The sequence below is a fragment of the Octopus sinensis genome, linkage group LG19 (assembly GCF_006345805.1).
Source record: "Octopus sinensis linkage group LG19, ASM634580v1, whole genome shotgun sequence".
NCBI classification, from domain to species: domain Eukaryota; kingdom Metazoa; phylum Mollusca; class Cephalopoda; order Octopoda; family Octopodidae; genus Octopus; species Octopus sinensis.
This window is the reverse complement of record NC_043015.1, coordinates 45,964,675-45,987,922: the sequence shown is the minus strand read 5'-3', so window position 1 is coordinate 45,987,922 and position 23,248 is coordinate 45,964,675. Positions and strand designations below refer to the sequence as shown.

The window sequence follows — 23,248 nt, the reverse complement described above, 5'->3', positions numbered from 1 at the left end:
GCCCATATTTTGGGACCATATCCAGCTGTAGAAACTCTGCCAGATCAAGACTGGAGCTTGGTGCAACCATCTGGTCCGCCAGCCCTCAGTCAAACCGGCCAACCCATGCCAGCATGGAAAGCGGACGTTAAACGACGATGATCTGGCCCAAAATATTTTACTTGCTTTTGTTCAGACTGACCAGATCTGACCTCTCACACCTATGCTACAATGCCATTTTAAAAGTAAACAATCACATCTAACTCTTGAAGCTAAGGGATAATGCACAATAAATCCAAAACGATGTGAATAAATAAACATTACATTTGACAGTCGTCTGGACACTAAAAGGTTTATTCAAACCAATGGTGGGTAAGCATTACATTCGATAAAGTAATCTAAATGAAATAAGTACAATTGACGAACCCTCTTCCTCCCAAATTTCAGTCCTTGTGCCTCTAATAAAAATTATTAAGTGTTTAGCCCCTTGTGGGTAGTAAAGAAATAGGTTGGGGTGGGGGGTAAGGAATCCCTTCCAGCATTTCTAAGCTCGAGTTCAAATCCTGCCAAAGTCGGTTTCACCTTTTCCTCTAGGACCGACAAAATAAATTACAAGTGGCAGGGGTCAATGTAATTGACCAACCCCCACCTCCCCATTGCTAGCTAGCATTCTGCCTAAATTACAAATAATTTAAAAAACCAGATGTTTGAAACAAAACTTCTTAACCCTTTCGTTACTGTATTCATTTTGAGATGCTCTGTGTTTCTTTCAATTAATTTTAAATATAACAAAGAATTTAGTAAAATAACTTAGTTATCATTAAGCTAGTGTTAGGAACATAAATTGTGACTAAGGTTTGATGGAAGATTTTAATTCAAAACTTATGAAAACAAGACATTTGTACTACAGAGCCGGTTTTGGCTGGGTTGGTAACGAAAGGGTTAAACTATGGAAAGTTTAAATTTAAAAATAACACTAAAAACAGATAGCTTTTATATCCCAGACCCTTGTAGAGATTTCAGGCAATTTGGTGACAAATTAGTTAAGTTCATCCAGCTGCAAAAGATTGACTGGTTCTTACTCTGACAGTATGGGCCAACCAACCAGTTCACAATAGGAACTACTTCAGATAACCAAAATTTTGGAGAAAAGCTCCACCTATCCTCTATCTGTTCTAGTAGATCCGTTTAACATCCAATTTTCCATGGTGACACAAGTTGGACAGTTTGACTATGGAATCTCGATGTGGTCCCTGGTCTTGCCAGTTCCTGTCAAGCCATCCAAACAATGCCAGTAGGGAAAACAATCAGTCAATTCTGTTTGTGCTGCAAAAAAGTACCCCCCCCCCAGTGACCAACCACAATGTTCAACTACCCAAAATGCACTGACAACTGTATCTATATGGCCATGCAGTGAGGCTGCACACACATATATATAACAAATTAATAAATAAAGCATATGCATATATACATATATGTATGTACCTACATCTACATGTATATACGTGCATATATGAGTACAAGACACCAAAAAAAAAAACGTCGAACACAATGAGAAACGAAAACAAACACAAAATCAAGGAAATGGTTTTAAACAACGAAAAAATAGAGTACAGGACATACAATACAAGGAAAATTCCCCTTCTTCAGTCGCCTCTGTTTCATCTACTCTGCGTTTCGAAGGTAAAGGCGATATATATATATATATATATATATATATAATAGACTTACATACTTGTAATCAACAACTTAGAGACCAGTGAGCAGAAAAAATATGAAGGCACCTGATCTTAACAAATGATGCATCAGAATGTATTCTCTATAAGGTAGAGAAGATAACGAAAATATGTAAAGAAGCTTTGCTGTTATGGGCTGCAAGTTTGGGGTCGACCCCACCATTGGTCCCATTTACAGAGTGCAAAGAAATGGTTTATCACTTTGTTTTGGAATAAAATTCCCGCAATAAAAGATTTACTTGTAGAAGCATTTAACATATTTTACAGGCTTTAAAATGGCTAAATTGTTAGAAATGATACCAAAGGAATTTATGGAGTAATTTTAACGGTAATTTTAGAGAGTGGGGAAAGGCGATAACATCCTCCAAGACTAAAGAATTCTTATCTCTAATGGGGAAACAAATATTACTGACACTTAATCCTCGTTTTCATGACATTTCAAATACTATGGTAATTTGCATTCACCTTGGTAAGCTTGGTAAGTAATTCTAGTCAAAGGATCCTAGACAAAAGCAGATGTAGGAAATGCTAAAAATATGAAGAATTTACTTCTCGTTTGAAAGGAATACATAGAATGACCTCTGTTTGTCCTGGCTTGGTGTATGTACTCTGAATTGAAACCGCGCCAAGGTCAACTTTGCTTTTTACTCATTCAAGGGCCAATAAATAAAATAACCCCTAATAAAGTACCCAAACAGTTTAACCCTTTAGTGTCCGCATTATTCTGCCAAAATTAATCCTTTTTTATCTACATTGGTTTGAATTAATCAGGCATTATCTTGGAGCTTGAGATTTTGATGAGGTAGCTGTTAATTTTTGAAACGATATTGTAGGGTTGGTGTGAGAGACCAGATCTGGCCAGTTTGAACATAAAACAGGCAGAATACTTTGGGCCGGATATGGCCGGTTTAAATGCTACAGGGTTAAAGTAGTAAGGCAGTGAACTGGGAGTGCAGGATAAGCACCTTATGGAATTTGCTCCAATTCTCTGCATTCTGGGTTGAAATCCCACAAAGGTCACCTGAGCTGTTCATTTTTATTTTATTTTTTGGATCATCATTTAATATCCATTTTCCATGCTGACATGGGTTGACAGGATCTGGCGTGCCACAGGGAGGAAGTGAGCCCCAGTGTCAGGTTTGGCATGGTTTCTACAGGTAGCTAGATGCCTTTCCTAATGTCAACTTGTTTTTCTTTTTTAAAAGGGACCCAGCCAGGGCAGTGGATTGGCAGAACTGTACTGTTAAAAGAACAGGCAAAATACTTATCTTTTCCAGCTCTTTACATTCTGACACCATGGCCTACAATGAGGCTGGTGCCAAACTGTATCAACCCAAATCAGTAACCTTCTCTTTGAATAAAAGCACTGTGGAGAAGGAGACTTGCATGCCCAATCCCTTGCATAATTAGCTTTGACTCACGGATCCATCTATCTATCCACCAGTCCAAAGCAGCAAATAAGTTTTTGCATCAGACAAGATTACTACACTCACGGAGTGGTTGGCGTTAGGAAGGGCATACAGCTGTAGAAACATTGCCAGATTAGACTGGAGCCTGGTGCAGCCTTCTGGCTTCTCAGATCCCCGGTCGAACCGTCCAACCCATGCTAGCATGGAGAACGGATGTTAAACGATGATGATGATGATGTTGTTTCAAGGTATGTTCTCGTTCTCTGCATGATCTAAATTGAAATTTTGCTTACTATCCCTGTTCTCCTTGTGGCATGATAAAGGGTCTTTGTGGACCAGCTTACACAGAGAAGCCCATGTCCAACGCCATAAAGTGACATGTCAACTGACCATTAGTGCAAAACTAGCAGACCATTGTACTCTAAAGACAATCATTTTGGACAGATATTTTTCATTTGAAGAGCAAGATGTTCGACTCCTGTCTGTCTACATGGTTATTAGTTCAAACATCCGTATTGCTCACATCTGAGAGAGACAGAGAAAGAAAGAAACAGAAAGAGAAAGAGAAAAACAGAGAAGGAGAGAGAGAAGCAGGCAATAAATAAGTACCCCACCACTGTGTTTTCAGTAGCAGGAAGGGATCAAAGCCAAAAAGATAACCATCTCCATCATTACTGGATAATGTGCATTTTCACTAAATTCATACAAACATTTTTGATACCAACACTGCCTCTTGTTCCACAGCGCAATCCTTGTTTTAAAGTGTGACCTAAATTAAACCTCCCTTCAAAATTCCCTGTCAAAATTTATGTTCTTGAACCAGCTTAACCCTTTCATTACCAACCCGGCTGAAACCGGCTCTGGCTCAGTAATACAAGTGTCTTGTTTCGTAAGTTTTGAATTAAAATCTTCCACCAAACCTGAGTCATAATTTATGTTCCAAACACTAGCTTAATGATAACTAAGCTATTTTAACCCTTTCGTTACTGAATTTATTTTGAGATGCTCAGTATTTCTTCCAATTATTTTAAATATAACAAAGAATTAAGTAAAATAACATCGTTATCATTAAGCTAGAGTTAGGGACGTAAATTATGACTCAGGTTTGGTGGAAGATTTTAATTCAGAACTTTTGAAAACCAGACATTTGTACTAAAGAGCCAGAGCCAGTTTCAGCCGGGTTGGTAATGAAAGGGTTAATAAATTCTTTGTTTTATTTAAAATTAATTGAAAGAAACCCAGGACATCACAAAATAAATACAGTAATGAAAGGGTTTAATAATGACAAAAAACTGTCTTACTAAATATATTTTCAAAAATTAAAGCATTCATTAGAAATAAAGTAACAAAAGGGTTAACTAATAGGAACCACTTTTGTAAGCAGCCTGCTATCCATTCCAAAAAGGATTTAAAAAAAAAAACAAAAATTAAATTGTGAATTGACGACCATATAAGGGCATTGCCAAGTTATGATGTTCTAGGAATATAGTTTGTTATCTTAGATTGGGAAGAAGCTAAGATGAAGTTGAGATAAGAACAATATGACATTACCCATAATGCAGTGCATGTAGTGGAGAAAAGGAGGTTAAGACAGTGGAGGTAGGAAAAATATGCACTCAACTAAATGGATTTCTGTTCAGGTGGGGAGGAGGCAGGGGTTATGGAATCAGGACATTACTGTGTCTAAGGATCTCATTCCTCAACCCTTTCGCATATGCATTCTGTCAGAAGTAATGCTTATTTATTCAGATTGTTTTGAATGAACCATGCATTATTTGGTAGCTTTGAGATTTTTGAAGAGATAACTTAATTTTTAGAACGATATTGTAGGGTTGGTTTAAGAGGCCAGATCTACCCATTTTAAGACCCCAAAACAGGAATATTTTGACCGGATATGGCCAGTTTAAATGCTAAAGGGCTAATGATCCCAATGATCTTATCCTGACAGTGTACAAAACAACATTTTAGAAGGACACTCCAAGAATACAAATAACTTTTCAAAGTTGGTATATTTTTAACCCTTTAAGACTGAAGTCAAATGTAATTCTTATTTCTCTTTTACTCTTTTTTCTTTTACTTGTTTCAGTCATTTGACTGTGGGCCATGCTGGAGCACCACCTTTAGTCGAGCAAACTGACAAACAAGTAAAAGAGTAAAGAGAATACTGGTTACATTGTGTGTACACACACACATACACTGTGTGAGTTGAAACAGACACGTGTCAGGGTGTACCAAACAACAAGGTTGTGAGTTCACATCTGCTACTGGCATTTCATATATCACACGCATGCACATGATAGGCATGGGCTGTGAAGTCAAGTTTGTTTCGCAAAGTGATTTGGGGTCAGTCCCACTGCACGGCACCTTGGCTAAAGTGTCTTCTATTATAGTCCTAGGCCAACTAAAAACTTGACTGGATTTGGTAGACAGAAGCTGAAAAAAGCCCATAGGCGCAGGAGTGGCTGTGTGGTAAGTAGCTTGCTTACGAACTGCATGGTTCCGGGTTCAGTCCCACTGTGTGGCACCTTGGGCAAGTGTCTTCTACTATAGCCTTGGGCCGACCAAAGCCTTGTGAGTGGATTTGGTAGATGGAAACTGAAAGAAGCCCGTCGTGTATATATATATATGTGTGTGTGTGTCTGTGTGTCTGTGTTTCTCCCCCTAGCATTGCTTGACAACCGATGCTGGTGTGTTTATGTCCCCGTTACTTAGCAGTTTGGCAAAAGAGACCGATAGAATAAGTACTGGGCTTACAAAAAAAGAATAAGTCCCGGGGTCGAGTTGCTCGAATAAAGGTGGTGCTCCAGCATGGCCGCAGTCAAATGACTGAAACAAGTAAAAGAGTAAAGAGAGTATGTATATGTGTGTGTTTCCCCCCCTCGTCTTGCTCTACAACTGGTATTGCTCACTCCCAATCCTTCATGAAAACAGGTGAGGACTGGCAAAAGGAAGGATATCCTGCTATAAAAAAAAAATTTTTAAACCTGACTCAGTGAGTTCCGTCTAACTCATGCAGAAGTGTATGACTGCTACTGTGGTGTTTAGAGCACCACACAGAGCATTATCAACCACTGCTTGCAGCAATGTGCTGCAGTTGCTACTTAGCAGGGTTACCAATTACAATATACAGACCAAATGTTGGGGAAAAGCATGATAAACACAAGATGCAAATAACTAAATGCTAAAATGCAAAAATATTTATATCTCGTGTTTATCATGCTTTTTCTTATGTGTGTGTGTGTGTGTGTGTGTGGCGGGATTCCATCTCATACAGCTTCTACTGTAGTAAAAGGGTGGACGAATGTTTTGTCAATGAAATTTAGTCAATGAAAACTATATGGAAGGCCATCTAACGTTAAGTGTAGGATTTAATTATACTCGAAGGTCAGAGAATGACATGAGCAGGCGCAATTGAAAAGGCCATCAAATTTAGGATTCGTTTTGAATATAAAACATTTCCCCCTCTTCACTTCTCAGTTTACCGTTCTACCAGTTTTGTTGTTTTAATCCAATGGATATGTATATTCTTCAGCAATAAGGAAGAAAATGGTTTGAAGATCAGTCTTATAAAAGATTTCTGAAAGAACCCACAATTGTTGAGTCCTATAAATTTAAATGCTAGTAATATACTGGAGTTAAGTTTACGAAAAAGTGCTTATTGTATAATAAAAAGAGCAACCAAGGGACAAGGAACCAGCTCAAAATTGTGTAAAAAAAATTACACTTGAAGGAATATAAAAGGACATTGGCTTTAATGATGTCAGATGAAACTATAAATGATAGCAAAAAGAATATTAGGTATAAAAAAAAAAAAAAATCCCTGGGAGAGTACAAGAGTAATTAATCCAGTGGGATTTTTTTGTAACATTCTACATGCTATTATTTATAACTTCATCTACTATAAGTCTCATATCAAAAAGATTTCATATTTCTTGAAGTCTGCAGTATGCTAAAATATGTCCATTTTTCTCTGCTTGAATAGGTTGGTTGGTTGGTTACTTATTTGGGGCTGTATTTTTACAGATGGCTTTTCCTGTCACTAACCCTCATCTCTTTGACAAAGTGCTTTTTGCATTCCACTATTTAGAGAGTGCAGAGTTACAGAATGCTGAGGTGTTCATTAGGAATGTAAACACGACATTTTCTATTCCTCTGACATCATGTGAAAAGTAGAAATGATATTTACATAATCAAGCAAACAGGCTTCCACCAAGAAGATGCTTGTCCAAACTGGTGCACAATAGGATTGAACCCATGAGCAAATTCCTTTAACCACACAGCCATGCGGGTGCCTGATATTTCAGAATTGCACCCATTAAATATACCATACTATGGCATATAAAACTGAGAGGGGGGAAAAAAAAAAAACCCGAAAAAAAAGGGGGGGTCTACATAAGTTTTAACCCTTTTGTTACAACCCGGCTGAAACTGGCCCTGGCTCTGAGTACAAATGTCTTGTTTTCATAAGTTTTGAATTAAAATCTTCCACCAAACCTTAGTCACAATTTATATTCCTAACACGAGCTTAATGATAACTAAGTTATTTTACTAAATTTTTTGTTATATTTAAAGTAATTGAAAGAAATATTGAGCATCTCAAAGTAAATACAGTAATGAAAGGGTTAAATGCACTAAAAAATGCACTGATAGAATTGGGCTGCATATAATATGCCCTTGTGTATTATGTCATCAGATACAATGATCCTTTACATTATAGGCACAAGGCATGGAAATTTTGTTAGGGAGGGGGTAAGTGTTACTTTGACCCCACTACTTGACTGGTGCTTATTTTATCAACCCCAAAAGGATGAAAGGTAAAGCCAACCTTGGTGGAATTCGAATTCAGAATGAAACAACGGATGAACTACTGCTAAGTATTTTGTCTGGCATGCTAACATTTCTGCCAGCTTGCTCCAATAATAATAATAATAATAATAATTGGTTTCAAATTTTGGCACAAGGCCAGTAAAGTTCTGGGGAGAGACCCCAGTGCTTAACTGATGATTATTTTATTGACACCAAAAGAACGACAGGCAAAGTCAACCTCGGTGGAATGAGAAACTTGCACCAGGTACCACAAATGTTTCAGTTTAACTGAAAGGTAGATACACTAGAATGATTTCTGGCCCTTCTCCAAAAAAATTATACAAAAGAATCGGTGTCGTGTAGATCACCATTTTAATATCCATTTTCCTTACACGAGCCGGGTGGAATTTGTTGAAGCAAATTTTCTATGGACGGAAACCCTTCCTGTTGCACTTTACAATCACAGTTTCAGGTTTGATACTATTGCATAACACTTAGGGGGTCGAAGTATCCCCTATGGCTTTGGGTTCACAAATACCCACTGCATAACACTTAGGGGGTCGAAGTATCCCCTATGGCTTTGGGTTCACAAATACCCAATGAGTAAAATTTAGCCGAAACTGTATGGAAGCCAGTTGTGCAGATGTGTGTGTTGGCTGTCCGTGTGCTTAACCTTTGATACTGCCTGGGCTGCAGTGATGTTTATGTCCCACACCATAGTTGTTCAACAAGCAAATGACCATTGGAATAAAGTTGCTATACTTGGAAACAAAGGTTGGGTGTCTGTGGGGTGGGGAAAAAAAATGCAGGCATGGCTGTGTGGTTAAAAAGCTTGCTTTTCAATTCTCTCTTTTACTTGTTTCAGTCATTTGACTGCGGCCATGCTGGAGTACCGCCTTTAATCGAGCAACTCGACCCCGGGACTTATTCTTTTGTAAGCCCAGTACTTATTCTATCGGTCTCTTTTGCAGAACTGCTAAGTAACGGGGACACAAACACACCAGCATCGGTTGTCAAGCAATGCTAGGGGGACAAACACAGACACACAAACACACACGCATACACACACACATATACGACGGGCTTCTTTCAGTTTCCGTCTACCAAATCCACTCACAAGGCTTTGGTTGGCCCGAGGCTATAGTAGAACACACTTGCCCAAGGTGCTACGCAGTGGGACTGAACCCGGAACCATGTGGTTGGTAAACAAGGTACTTACCACACAGCCACTCCTGCGCCTATGTAATTATGTAATCTCAGGTTCACTACCATAGTGTAGTACCTTAGGTTGGTCTACTATAGCACTGAGCTAATCAGAGCTTTGTAAGTGGATATGGCAGATGGAAACTGAAAGAAGCTTGTGTATGCGTGAGTGGGTACTCGTCTTGACTGTATGTGATGGTTGTAAATGAGCATCGTCATCATACAAGTAAGGGTGGTTTTTTTTGCCCCCAGTCTTCCAAAAAAAACTATGGGAAAGTACTACCTTACTCGGAAAACAGGTGAGAATTGGTGACAGGAAAAGTATCAAACTAGAAAATCTACCTCAACAAATTCTATTGTCTGGCCCATGAAAGCACGGAAAAGTGGACATCTCCATATATATAAACGGCAAAATGTCTGTGTGTCCTTTATACAAATCCACAATTTTTCAGAGGGCTCGCACTTTCTATGGTCATTCAAAACCGTCCAAGGGTGGTCGTGCACATCTTTACGTTTCCCCAGTCACCCCGCAAAGCCATTAAAAAAAATCAATAGAAGTGACTTATTTGTGAATTTTCTATCCAAAACCCAATCAAAGTGCCCGAAACTTGATACGCCAATTGAATGCCAGCTAGCTGTATGTGATTGGTCAGAGACTTGGACAGTACTCGCGTATGTGTGCACGCATGCAGCTGTATATGCATGCACTAGCAGTATGACCCGGCATTGCTGGGTCATAGTGCTAGTTAACCCTTTAGTATTTAAACTGGCCATATCCGGCCAAAATATTTAATCTGTTTTCTGTTCAAACTGACCAGATCCAGGCTCTCACACCTACCCTACAATGTTATTCTACATTAGGTAATTACACCATCAAGATCTTGAAGATATGAGATAATGCATGATTAATTCAAATCAATGGGAATGAATAAGCATTATGTTTGATAGAATAATCTGAACGCTAAAGGGTTAAATGATATATTTAGTGGGGAGGCATGGTAGAACAATGACATAACCAAGCAGAAATAAGGGGGTATGATACTTACATCAGGGTGTTCTTTGACAGGTACATAAAGTTTCTGTGATAATGTGACTGCTTGACCATCTGATGCAGGTAAGGGTAAAGATTCCCTGCTGTTTCCTTTGTGATGGAACAATGAGGATCGTATCCGTGCGATCTCTGCAGAAGATTAAAAAAAAAAAAGGAAAAAAAAAATTAGCAAACAGAAAAATAGAAAGACACGGAAAATAAAATAAAACCAAAAAAAAATGCAAACTAAGATATATAAAAAAAAATTATACAAAGAAACAAAAACAAAACAATTTTATAGGAAATAGATAAAAAGCAAAAAAAAAAAACAGCAGCAATCAAATCTAAATACACTGATAAATGCTTAAACAAGTGCCATTATGAATGTGCGTGTTTATTTTATACACACAGACTCTATATATATATATGGGACAAACGTACATAAAATAGCATAAATTGAGAGAGCTAATAGAGAACTAATTTGATCAGTTAAGAGAGAGAACTGTGACATTCAAACTGAAGAGAATGACCTTTACAGGGGCATGAAATGGAGAGAAATTAACTGGCGGTTGTTGGCAAACAACTTGTCAGAAGAGGGCACGAGCCACGCGAAAATTACTGTCATTACAAGTTAAATGGTAGACAATTATCTCACACACACACACACACACACACATATACAGAGGATTCAAAAAAGACAAAGACAAAAAAAAAAAAAGATGGTGTGTGTGTGTGTGCACACACGCGTGCCTATGATATACAACATTAAAATAATCCATTGAGGAAACTGCTATGCGGTTGTTTTAACCAGTTAGAAAAAGCAACCAAATTGCCTCTGAAACCACAACACTACTGTACTGTCTATAAATTAACCCTTTCGTTACCAGCACGGCTGAAACTGGCTCTGTAGTACAAATGCCTGTTTTCATAAATTTTGAAATAAAATCTTCCACCAAACCTTAGTCACAATTTAGATATACAACATTAAAAAAATCCATTGAGGAAGCCTCTATGAGGTTGTTTTAACCAGCTAGTAAAAGCAACCAAATTGCCTCTGAAACCACAACACTGTACTGTCGATAAATTAACCTTTTCGTTACCAGCCTGGCTGAAACCGGCTCTGGCTCTGTAGTACAAATGCCTTGTTTTCATAAGTTATGAAATAAAATCTTCCACCAAACCTTAGTCACAATTTAGATATACAACATTACAATTCCATTGAGGAAGCCTCTATGCGGTTGTTTTAACCAGCTAGAAAAAGCAACCAAATTGCCTCTGAAACCACAACGCTGTACTGTCTATAAATTAACCCTTTCATTACCAGCCCGGCTGAAACCGGCTCTGGCGTACAAATGCCTTGTTTTCATAAGTTTTGAAATAAAACCTTCCACCAAACCTTCGTCACAATTTAGATATACAACATCACAAATCCATTGAGGAAGCCTCTATGCGGTTGTTTTAACCAGCTAGAAAAAGCAACCAAATTGCCTCTGAAACCACAACGCTGTACTGTCTATAAATGAACCCTTTCGTTACCAACCCGGCTGAAACCGGCTCTGGCTCTGTAGTACAAATGCCTTGTTTCCATAAGTTGTGAATTAAAATCTTCCACCAAACCTTCGTCACAATTTATGTTCCTAACACTAGCTGAATGATAACTAAGTTATTTCACGAAATTCTTTGTTATATTTAATGTAATTGAAAGAAACACAGAACCCCTCAAAATAAATTCAGTAACGAAAGGGTTAAGAGGAAAGGGGCATTACATAAAACGTAGATTTACTACCTTTAACCCTTTCATTACCAACCCGGCCGAAACCGGCTCTGGCTCAGTAGTACAAGTGACTTGTTTTAAGTTTTTCATTAAAATATACTACCAAACCTCAGTCGCAATTTATGTTCCTAACACTAGCTTAATGGTAATTAAATTATTTTACTAAAATCTTTGTTACATTTAAAATAATTGAAAGAAACACAGAGCATCTCAAAATAAATGCAGTAATGAAAGGGTTAAGAGAGGCAGGATGGTCACAATTCTAAAACACTTGATCATAGATCTGCTTCATCAGGACTGACCTACGGTTAAACTACGATTCTGGACTTGGCCGAATTTCGATGTTTGACACTTGAACAACTTTTAACACCATCATACGTTACTGTTGATCTATTTATACCATTCTATTAATAATTTGTAATCTATGGAGAGCCGAGGAGTGGTGATAACAGCAGAAATCTACAGATCTATAATTCAAGGACTGTATGGCACCAACAACAGCTTTTGAGTTGATCTAAACAAGAGTGAAAATTAGGAAAATGGAAACTGTGCAAAAATCCTGTCAGACTGTAACAGGCTTCAAAAACCTGGTCTTAGACATTGTGTTATTCCACCAGTCCTGCTGGAGGGATTAAGTTTATCCCTATAGTGTGAGTTGCTGTGTGTGGTAAGTAGCTTGCTTACCAACCACATGGTTCCGGGTTCACTTCCACTGCATGGGACACCTTGGGCAAGTGTCTTCTACTATAGCCTCAAGCCGACCAAAGCCTTGTGAGTGGATTTGGTAGACGGAAACTGAAAGAAGCCCGTCGTATATATGCATATATATGTTAGTGTGTTTGTGTGTCTGTGTTTGTCCCCCTAGCATTGCTTGACAACCGATGCTGGTGTGTTTATGTCCCCGTTACTTAGCGGTTCGGCAAAAGAGACCGATAGAATAAGTACTGGGCTTACAAGAGAATAAGTCCCGGGGTCGAGTTGCTCGATTAAAAGTGGTGCTCCAGCATGACTGCAATCAAATGACTGAAACAAGTAAAAGAGAGAGTATAGAGTATTCGCATTATTCTGCCAAAATTAATCCTTTTTTATCCACATTGTTTGAACTAATCGTGCATTATCTTGTAGTGATGAGATTTTGACAAGGTAGCTGTTAATTTTTAAAAAGATATTGTAGGGCTGGTGTGAGAGACCAGATCTGGCCAGTTTGAACATAAAACAGGCAGAATACTTTTGACCGGATATGGCCGGTTTAAATGCTAAAGGATTAAACCAGCCATATCCAGCTTCTTACACTTACCCTGCAATGTCATTCTGACAATGTAATCTGAATGCTAAAGGGTCAAGAGTACTAGTATGTAGAATACTCGGCCATTTAAAATTAAATTTAACAAGCAGGTAGTCCAGTTCATCAGACAATTGGGATATTCATTGCTGAAGTCTGATGAAAGATCCATTTGTTTGGGTATAAATCAGCTGTAAAAAGTTAAGCAGATCATGTAGGGGGAAAATCTCCAGATTACAGAGATGGTTTGGAGACGTTTTGCAGGGCACTCACTCTGCAAAGTACTCATCCAATTGCACTTGAAAGAAGGGAACCCCTTCAGTCCTACATGTGAAGCTACAGATAAAGCCCCCAGATAGCTCTGGATTAACCCATATATATACCCCTGGTTGTGCTTTCGTAACACAAAACCTGCTCCTGCTTGTTTGGATATGAACTCGCTAGGAAGCAACTGACTGAGCATACGAAATGTTCAGTAGCATAGCCTTACTGGCACCTGTGCCGGTGGCATGTGTAAAAGATTCAAGCGAGGTCGTTGCTAGTGCCGCCTGGCTGACCCTGTGCCGGTGGTACGTAAAAGCACCCACTACTCTCGGAGAGGTTGGCTTAGGAAGGGCATCCAACTGTAGAAACTCTGCCAGATCAAGATTGAAGCCTGGTGCAGCCCTCAGTCATTCGTCCAACCCATGCTAGTATGGAAAGCGGACATTAAACGATGATGATAATGTAGTCGACACCCATAGCTAACAGCTGCATACTGTCCTTCTCTTCCAGACTGTGAAAGCTTACCATAACGTTTGATCTAAATACAGTGAAATTTTAGACTATTTTTTATGGGTATATATGGGTTAAGAGGGTTGCATCATGAACTGTTGTTGGTGGGATGCAATTCTAGGATGGAGTGATCAACCCTAGCTAGGTTGCCCAGGTGAGGGTATTTGATTTTGATAAACTATTCACTTGTTATATATATATATATAACATGAGTAAATGCTACTCCCTCCTTTACCTAATGATACCTGATTCAGTAGTATTGAGGGAGAGGACTTCACAGCAGGTGATGCAATGTTTAGGGTACAACAGAAGGCTAAGAACACTATGTACATAATTCCTAACTTTGGAACATGGTACCCCCACCCACTGCCACTGAAAATTGAACTAACATTAAGAAGGACTAATTAAACTGATTTATTTTGCACTACCAATTCTATCATATGCTACAAAGTATAAATAAGAAACAGTAGTAGCCAAATCTTCCTCAGATTACAGCCAACTACCTTAGGGACATGAATGAGTTTCCAGCACACACACAAAAAAAAAAGAAAAAAGTGATAGCCACAGCTGGAATGTTTTTGGTAATCCTGCTCAGCCAGAGGTGACATAAGGTTAAACAACAAATTATCAATGAACTCCTAGTCTTTGTAATAGGAACTCTTGTTTCACTCATTGGGCTGTGACCACGCTGGGGCATCCACCTTGAGGTGGTGTCAATCACAAACCCCAGTATTTAATTTTAGCGATTTCTGTTTGCTGAACTGTTAAGATACAAGAAAAATGACAACTGCTTTGTGGGTTCTTTTTAAATCAGTGTCAAAGTAAAGATATACAGAAACAGACAGATCCATGTACACCAAACCCCACACCTGCATATGCACATATTTATTGCTCACAAGGGGCTAAACATAGAGGGGACAAACAAGGGCAAAGGGATTAAGTCGATTACACTGACCCCAGTGCAAAACTGGTACTTTCTTTATCGACTCCGAAAGGATGAAAGGCAAAGTCGACCTCGGCGGAATTTGAACTCAGAACGTAACGACAGACGAAATACCACTAAGCATTTTGCCCTGCATGCTAACGTTTCTGCCATATGTGTGACTGCAGAACCATGCTATATGAAACCCGCAAGAGAAAAGTGGCTAAATGGATAAGGTAATTAAATCATGAGTTTATGAACAAAAGCTCAAATCATAGAATGTGTTTAGCCCGAGGTCAGCACTAGTTGAACAGTCTATGATCAAAGTCGTTCCAGCCATGATCACCAGTCTTTGTACCCCACCAATTCTATGTAACATATCCAGGGGCTGGCTATGTCTTTCTGTTGTTAAAACAGAGAGAGGATAACTCGGCAATTATTTTTAAGAGGTTGAATGACAGCTGATTATGCCAAAACTAAGGAAATCACACTTTGTCAAGTACTCTGACAAAGTTACCTTATATACTGCACAAATCAGAGTCTCATATCTCGGATTTTCCATACGGTTTGCAGTCTCCCGAGGAAGAAGAGTGTTCAAGCTACAATTAGAGAACTACTACCTTAGCTGTGTTGTACAAGAAGCAATTCAAACAGCAAAGCCAATGACATTCTCACTCTTTACTCTTTTACTCGTTACAGTCATTTGACTGCGGCCATGCTGGAGCACCGCCTTTAGTCGAGCACATCAACCCCAGGACTTATTCTATCGGTCTCTTGATGAACCGCTAAGTTACGGGGATGTAAACACCAGCATCAGTTATCAAGCGATGTTGGGGGGGACAAACACAGACACAAACACATACACGACAGGCTTCTTTCAGTTTCCGTCTACCAAATCCACTCAAGGCTTTGGTCGGCCCGAGGCTATAGTAGAAGACACTTGCCCAAGGCGCCACACAGTGGGTCTGAACCAGCAACCATGTGGTTGGTAAGCAAGCTACTTACCACACAGCGACTCCTGCGCCTGTATCAATATTCCAAACAAATTAGATATGAAAATGCTTTCTAAACCTTGACAGATAAAGGACTTCAACTAAATTTTGAATGAGATTAAGTAGACAAGAATCAAAGAAAACAGCAGGAATCCCCAAATGAATAAGTGAACAGAGACACAGAGTGTTAAATCTAACACTTGTACATTGAAACAACAATCTCAGTAGATTAGAATTAAAGAGTTAATTGAGCTGATCGTTAAACATTAATAAAAGCAGGATGGTTAATGGATGAGCTAAGGGATTTATTGTTGTACTATAAACTCGACAAATTGGCAGTTAAGCTAAGAAGGTGCCACAGCCACCTCAGTTGAAACACACAGTTCTATTTGCTACTCATAAAGACAATACTTTCAGCTAATAAAGACCCATTTATCATTAGCAGTTTATATCAACGAGAAAATTTCAATACTACGCCTTAGCAGAATGTTTAGGCGATGCTATCTAGTTACCAGGCAGTTGAATCTGTCTTAAAGTACAGAGCCAAAAAGCAAAGAATTGTAATGTTGTTCACAGCATTTATATATAACGTTGTCGCATCACAAATTCTGAGCATTTCGAGAATGACAGCTCCTCACTTAATATAAATGAGTATTTGCTATAGGTTTCTAATGTTACTCCTCATTTTGAAAAGACACCCTGAAACAGATACAACCAGAATCTCTGCCTATTTACAAATGAACTAAACTAATAGCAACCCATTTTTCCTTCTTTCTTTCTACTGCTTTACTACGTATACATATACACACATACACACATATACACACACACACACACACACCCACACCCACATACATACATACATATACACATACAAATATACACATATACACAAATATACATGTGTGTGTGTGTGTTCTCTACCATTTACCTTCTGAATTAACGAGTGCTGTCAAGAAAAACAAAAATGGAAAACGAAAAATTAAAATTCTAACCTAAGCTGTCAATTTCTGAAAAATGACTTCTATAAAGTGTTTAGCTTAGCTGCCATCTAAAAACTCAATGCATGCAATCTGCAAACTAGAAAACTATCTTCCATTCCTCTCATTTTCCCATAAAAACAATGCTTCTTTTAGTATCTCAGACATGGACAGAGTGAAGTGTCAAACTTCAATAAGTACAAACCATTTAAATTTTATAGAAGGGAGAAAAATGTAGAAAGCAAGGATCTTTTGGGGTTGAATGGCCAGTTTTTAACATAATTTGTAGGTAACTAAAAAATTTTAAACTTCGTATACTGGTAGAATGTGTTTATAAAACCTCTTTTTCTCTAGGCTTTATTGAGAAAATTCTATAGTTTGTAAGATATTTGTTGTTTCTTTTTCTTCAATTTTTGCAATTTCAACTAATCAATGATGTCTATTGAGTTAAAAAGCATTCTGTGTCGTATGAATATGTCCCTCGTTTAAGAAACAGATTGGGTTTATTTACATTTGCGAAGAAAAAAAAGATACCCTTCCCCCACCCCTAACCCTAAAAGAGATTGAAATGCAATAGATCGATACTAAGGTCATAATTATGGGTGACAATTTCATATGACATACAGCATGAAATGGAAATGGTTAAAATTTATGTAGTCACATTTTATGTGTCTTAAACTTGCGGGCGTATGAGAAGAGGATTCTCAGAAAGGTTCATCCCGTTTAATGAGTGGACAGTGAAAGATCCAGTACACTGGACAACAGAAATCAGAGGTATTTACAATTCTGCATGTGATCTCATGAAATTAATTTTCTTGGAGAAGGTAAATCAGCTGAAAAAATTTCCAACTGGAGCTGGTCAAAGTGGAATGGAAGTAAATTTCCAGAAGGTATAATTCACCCTACTAACATCTTAGACTGATCTTGTTACAATATTCAAGGTACCGTGGCACCAGGAGGGCTGCAATGCAGACTAGTACACAAAGTAGTAGAGGGGTACCCTGGAGTCATGGTCCCCTTAGAGCAGGGGTTCACAACTGGGACCCATGCAACAGAATAGTAAATTGGGAATTCACAATAGTATTTGAAGGGCCCCTAAATAAGTTTTGCTTTAGATACGTTTCTATAAAACTAGTTTTTAAACACCGAATGGCTATAGGGGTCCACCAGAATAAAATAGGAATCAAAGGGGTTCATAGACAAATGGTTGAGAACCTCTGAGAGTGTAAGAAGGGTCAAAACTTGCATGAAGACCTTCAATTGTTCAGCTCTCCCTAGAATTTTTATTTTAAATTCCATCTTGGCGCGAGAATTTAAGTGATTAATACTTAACAGAACACAACCAGATCACTTTATAATAAAAACCAGCAAGGTGGGTTCCAAAATTACAAACTTCATTAAGTACTTAAACTTTTGCTTGGCAATCACCTTGTGATTATTTTTTTTATCGAAGTTTTTATCTTTGCTTTAAAGAAAAAAAAACGAAATAGATGAATGAACAGTGTTAGATTATTTTATATATATTTTTCTTTATCTATCACATCCGGTTCTATTTTAAATATATCTAATCAAACAAAACTCTCACCCCCACCTCCAGAAATAGAACAAACCACAAAGTAAAGATTTTATTGGCTTATTTGGTAATATAGTTTAAAAGAAGCTAAATTATATTACTCGCCACACTATAATAACCAGCTTAAACCAACCACCTAGCGTGCTGTGTTTGGCTAAATTAATCCAAAGCTATGTAACTTTGCAATTATATGGTGGTGTTCTAATTAATTGTGTTGAACAGTCAAGTATTTCTTTCAATTTAACAACAATGCCCATAAGAGACAAAATATAATGCAATAAAACAGAATCCAACTCCATTAGAGCATAGCTTTGTATTTTGTATTTAAATTAAGTATAAACCCTGCAGTAATATGGTGACATTAATAGCATGTTCCAACACTTATTGCTCGAATTTAACTTTCGGACTATTTTAATAGACATTTTCATTACTGGGGCAGGATAAATACAAAAAGTATAAATGTTATGTTTTTCTCTTTTTTATCATTAAGAAATTGCTTATGAAGAAGAAAATGGAAACATTATCAAAATTATTGATTAAAGAGAAACGAAATATGCAACAAGAAGTAATGCTTATTATTGCCACATCAATAATCAGAATCAGCGTCACTATTGTTTTTAACTCCAGGAGGTGCCTCCTCCAGCTGGTAATCAATGTAATATGCACCGGATGGGATCACCAGACCATATGGTTTTGGGCTATTTGTGTCCCTTGTCTGCTAGAGGTAAAATCTTGGATCGTTTCGGTTTGAACGGCAGTTTTTTCTAGCAGTGTCATATGAAATTGTCGCCCATAATTATGACCTAGTATCGATCTATTGCATTTCAATCTGTTTTAAGGTTAGTGGGGAGGGTATCTTTTCTTTCTTCACAAATATAAATAAACCCAATCTGTTTCTTAAACGAGGGACATTTATACGGCACAATGTTTTCACCTCAATAGACGTCATTAATTGGTTGAAATTGCAGAAATTGAAGAAAAAAAACGACAAATATCTTACAAACTATAGAATTTTCTCAATAAAGCCAAGAGAAAAAGATGTTTTATAAACACATTCTACCAGTATACGAAGTTTTAAAGTGTTTAGTTACGTGGAAATTATTTTAAAAAACTGCCGGTCAAACCGAAAAGATCCAAAATCTTTATTATGATCATCTGATCAAACATAAGACAAATACAAACCCTAAACCCTAACCCGTCTGCTAGAGGTAGCAGCAATTCGCTCCAGCTTGCAATATATAGAAAAACCAAGCAACAGTTAGTCACTGATCATGCAACAAGTGAAGCAGCTAATTAGAAAAATCTCCGTAAGAGATGGAAGTAGTAACTATATTAAGTAAATGTTTATCACCACATCAATATGGCGGTTCCATTGGATGGGGGTTAAAAATGGTAGTAACACTGATTCCTACAGGACAGCCATATTGATGTAGCAATAAGCATTACTTCTCAGTATAGATTTCTTAACTAGCTACTTTGCTCGTTAAAACATGCCACATTTGATATAAACAACATCGATGTGGATTGAAGCATCTACAGACATTTTATAAACCCTTTGCCTGTCCCGTGTTTGATACACGGGACATATTTCCCTGGTATCCAGGTTTCATATAAGATGCATCTTTTACTCTTTTACTTGTTTCAGACATTTGACTGCGGCCATGCTGGAGCACCACCTTTAGTCGAGCAAATCGACCCCGGGACTTATTCTTTGTAAGCCTAGTACTTACTCTATCGGTCTCTTTTGCCGAACCGCTAGGTGACGGGGACGTAAACACGCCAGCATCTGTTGTCAAGCAATGCTAGAGGGACAAACAGACACACACACATACATACATATATACGACAGGCTTCTTTCAGTTTCCGTCTACCAAATCCACTCACAAGGCTTTGGTCGGCCTGAGGCTATAGCAGAAGACACTTGCCCAAGATGTCACGCAGTGGGACTGAACTCGGAACCATGATGTTGGTTAACACGCTACTTATCACACAGCCACTCCTGCGCCAATATTCCCTTTTTTCCCCCCAACTACCGAAGAAACTTGGAACTTATGAAAAGAAAGCCCTTATAGTGCTCAGAGCATAATGGAACAAGGACTAACAAAAGTCTGAAAACAAACATGAATATTTAAGAAACTTGTGTAAATGCTTTGCATAGGCAAAAAGTCTTGGTGAGAACTTCATCCCCCACAATGTCTAACCAACAAATTCATTTAATCCTTTTGTTACCATATTTCTGCTGAGATTCTCTGTGTTTCTTTCGATTAATTTAAAATAAAACGAAGAATTTAGTAAAATAACTCCGTTATCATTCAGCTAGTGTTAGGAACATAAATTGTGACTAAGGTTTGGTGGAAGATTTTAATTCTGAACTTTTGAAAACAAGACATTTGTACTACAGAGCCAGAGGCGGTTTCAGCCGGGTTGGTATCAAAAGGGTTAACTGTGCAGGTGGAGTAGAAGTATTTTTTTTCTACTGGAATGTTGATAATCACATGATGGTTGGGGGGTTTACAAAACTGACTTCACAGTCACATAGTTCTGGGTTTGATACTTCTGCATGGCACATTGGGTTGGGTTAAGTGCATGCCACTATGGCTTTGAGATGACCAGTTAGTAACCTGATTGGGATTTTGTGGTCAGAAGCCAAGCTGCATACATGTTTGCTGGTGGCACGTAATAAGCACCATCCGATCGTGGCCGTTTGCCAGCCTCCCCCGGCACATGTGCTGGTGGCACATTAAAAAAGCACCCACTACACTTACAGAGTGGTTGGCGTTAGGAAGGGCATCCAGCCGTAGAAACACTGCCAAATCAGACTAGAGCCTGGTGCAGCCACCTGGCTTCCCAGACCCCAGTTGAACCGTCCAACCCATGCTAGCATGGAAAGCGGATGCTAAACGAAGATGATGATGACTAGCATTGTTTTGATGGTCCGCTTTTCCATGTTCGTATGGGTAGGATGCAGTTTATTACGGCATATTTTCTATGGCCAAAAGTCCTTCCTGTTGCCAACTATTACCCGTGTTTAAGTAAGGTAATATTTCCTCATGGCCAAACAAGTTTTTGCATATCAGAAATGAAGGACATCCATTTACAAGAAGCACAAGTCAAGACCATACACACAAATGGGCTTCATGCAGTTTCTACCTACTGAGATCACTCAAAATTTTGGTCAGCTCAGAGCTTTAACCCTCTTGTTACCAACCAGGCTGAAACCGGCTCTGGCTCTGAGTACAAATGTCTTGTTTTTATAAGCTTTGAATTAAAATCTTACAACAAACCTTAGTCACAATTTATGTTCCTAATACTAGCTGAATGATAACCAAGTTATTTTACTAAACTTTTTGTTATATTTAAAGTAATTGAAAAAAACACAGAGCATCTCAAAATAAATACAGTAACGAAAGGGTTAAAAGAAAACACTTGCTAAATGTGTCATACAGTGGGTAAACAAGGGACATATTCATACGGCACAGAATGTTTTGACCTCAATAGACGTCATTGATTGGTTGAAATTTCAGAAATTGAAGAAAAAAAACAAATATCTTACAAACTTATAGAATTTTCTCAATAAAGCCAAGAAAAAAAGATGTTTTATAAACACATTCTACCAGTATACGAAGTTTAACATTTTTTAGTTACGTAGAAATTATTTTTAAAAAACTGCCGGTCAAACTGAAAAGATCCCAAGTTATACATGGTACAAGGGTTTTGGAGGAAATTAACCCCACCACCACCACCACGACCCCAAGATGCATATAATGTAAGGCATAGATTTTTTGCAGCACTCGTTCACCTTAAAAGTCAATGTGAGCTTTTTATTTTTTTTCTTATAGCTCTAGAATCTTCTGGTTGTCTACCTGTTTCATCTTTTTCTTTATAACCTAGAAATAAAAATAATAAAAAACTCCCACACCACATACAAAGGGCTCAAAAGTTTTATCACTCACTATCAACAGTCTCCATAAAAGACAGGAAGACTATAAAAATAAAAATCCCTCCCCCCCTGAACAAACTTAACATTGAATAGTAGAGAAGCAGAAAGAGAGAGAGGGGGAGAGGGGGGAAAAGAGTATGAGAGATTTTTCCTTGTACTATATACTACATATAAGTCAATACTGTATCACTTGACAAAGTTCACAGATTAAAAGCAAATAAAATAAAGTAAAATACCAACTGAGATTTGTCTACAAATATAAAAAAAAAAAACTAAATCCTTTGAACAGAGACAGATGGAAGTGAATTTAGATAAAAGTAGTAAAAAAAAAATTTTAAAAAGCAATAGTATCAACCACACCCCAGCCCCAACACAGACTGTTGTAGTCATTAACATATTTTTGTGTGAATGTGTGTGTGTGTGTGTGTGTGTGTGTGTTGTTTCAGCCATGCTGAGTTGCATTTTTAGTTCCAGTACCATCTTTTTTTTTTTGTTGTTTAAACCTTTGCTGAACAGTTGCTAAGTTATGGTGGTGGGGGAAGAGCATAAACACACCAACACCGGTTGTCAAGTGGTGGTGGTGGCGGCGTGGTACTGACGAAAATATTCTTTTACTAGTTTCAGTCATTTGGCGGTGGCCATGTTGGAGCACCGCATTCAGTTTTTGTTGAACAAATGACCACTTTTCGTAATATATACATGGGTGTATAATATACACATATGTGCATATATACATTACGTGTAATGTATATATGCACACACATTCACTCATTATGCTACTAAGAGTAACACACACTTCTTACTTTTCAGTAAACCATTTTCCTAGTAGGTTGTTCCAATGTAAAATC

General features: G+C 38.0%; 1 protein-coding gene across 19 annotated transcripts in view; it reads right to left on the bottom strand.

Moving 5' to 3' along the window:
- Window positions 1-23,248, bottom strand: part of LOC115222370 (protein quaking-B) — a 106,613-nt gene that overhangs the window by 32,233 nt on the left and 51,132 nt on the right. For all 19 annotated transcript variants that reach the window (XM_036511453.1, XM_036511444.1, XM_036511447.1 and 16 more), the window contains exon 2: window positions 10,180-10,313. In XM_036511453.1, coding sequence (XP_036367346.1) covers window positions 10,180-10,313 — 134 coding nt within the window. The remainder of the gene's footprint in view (window positions 1-10,179; window positions 10,314-23,248) is intronic.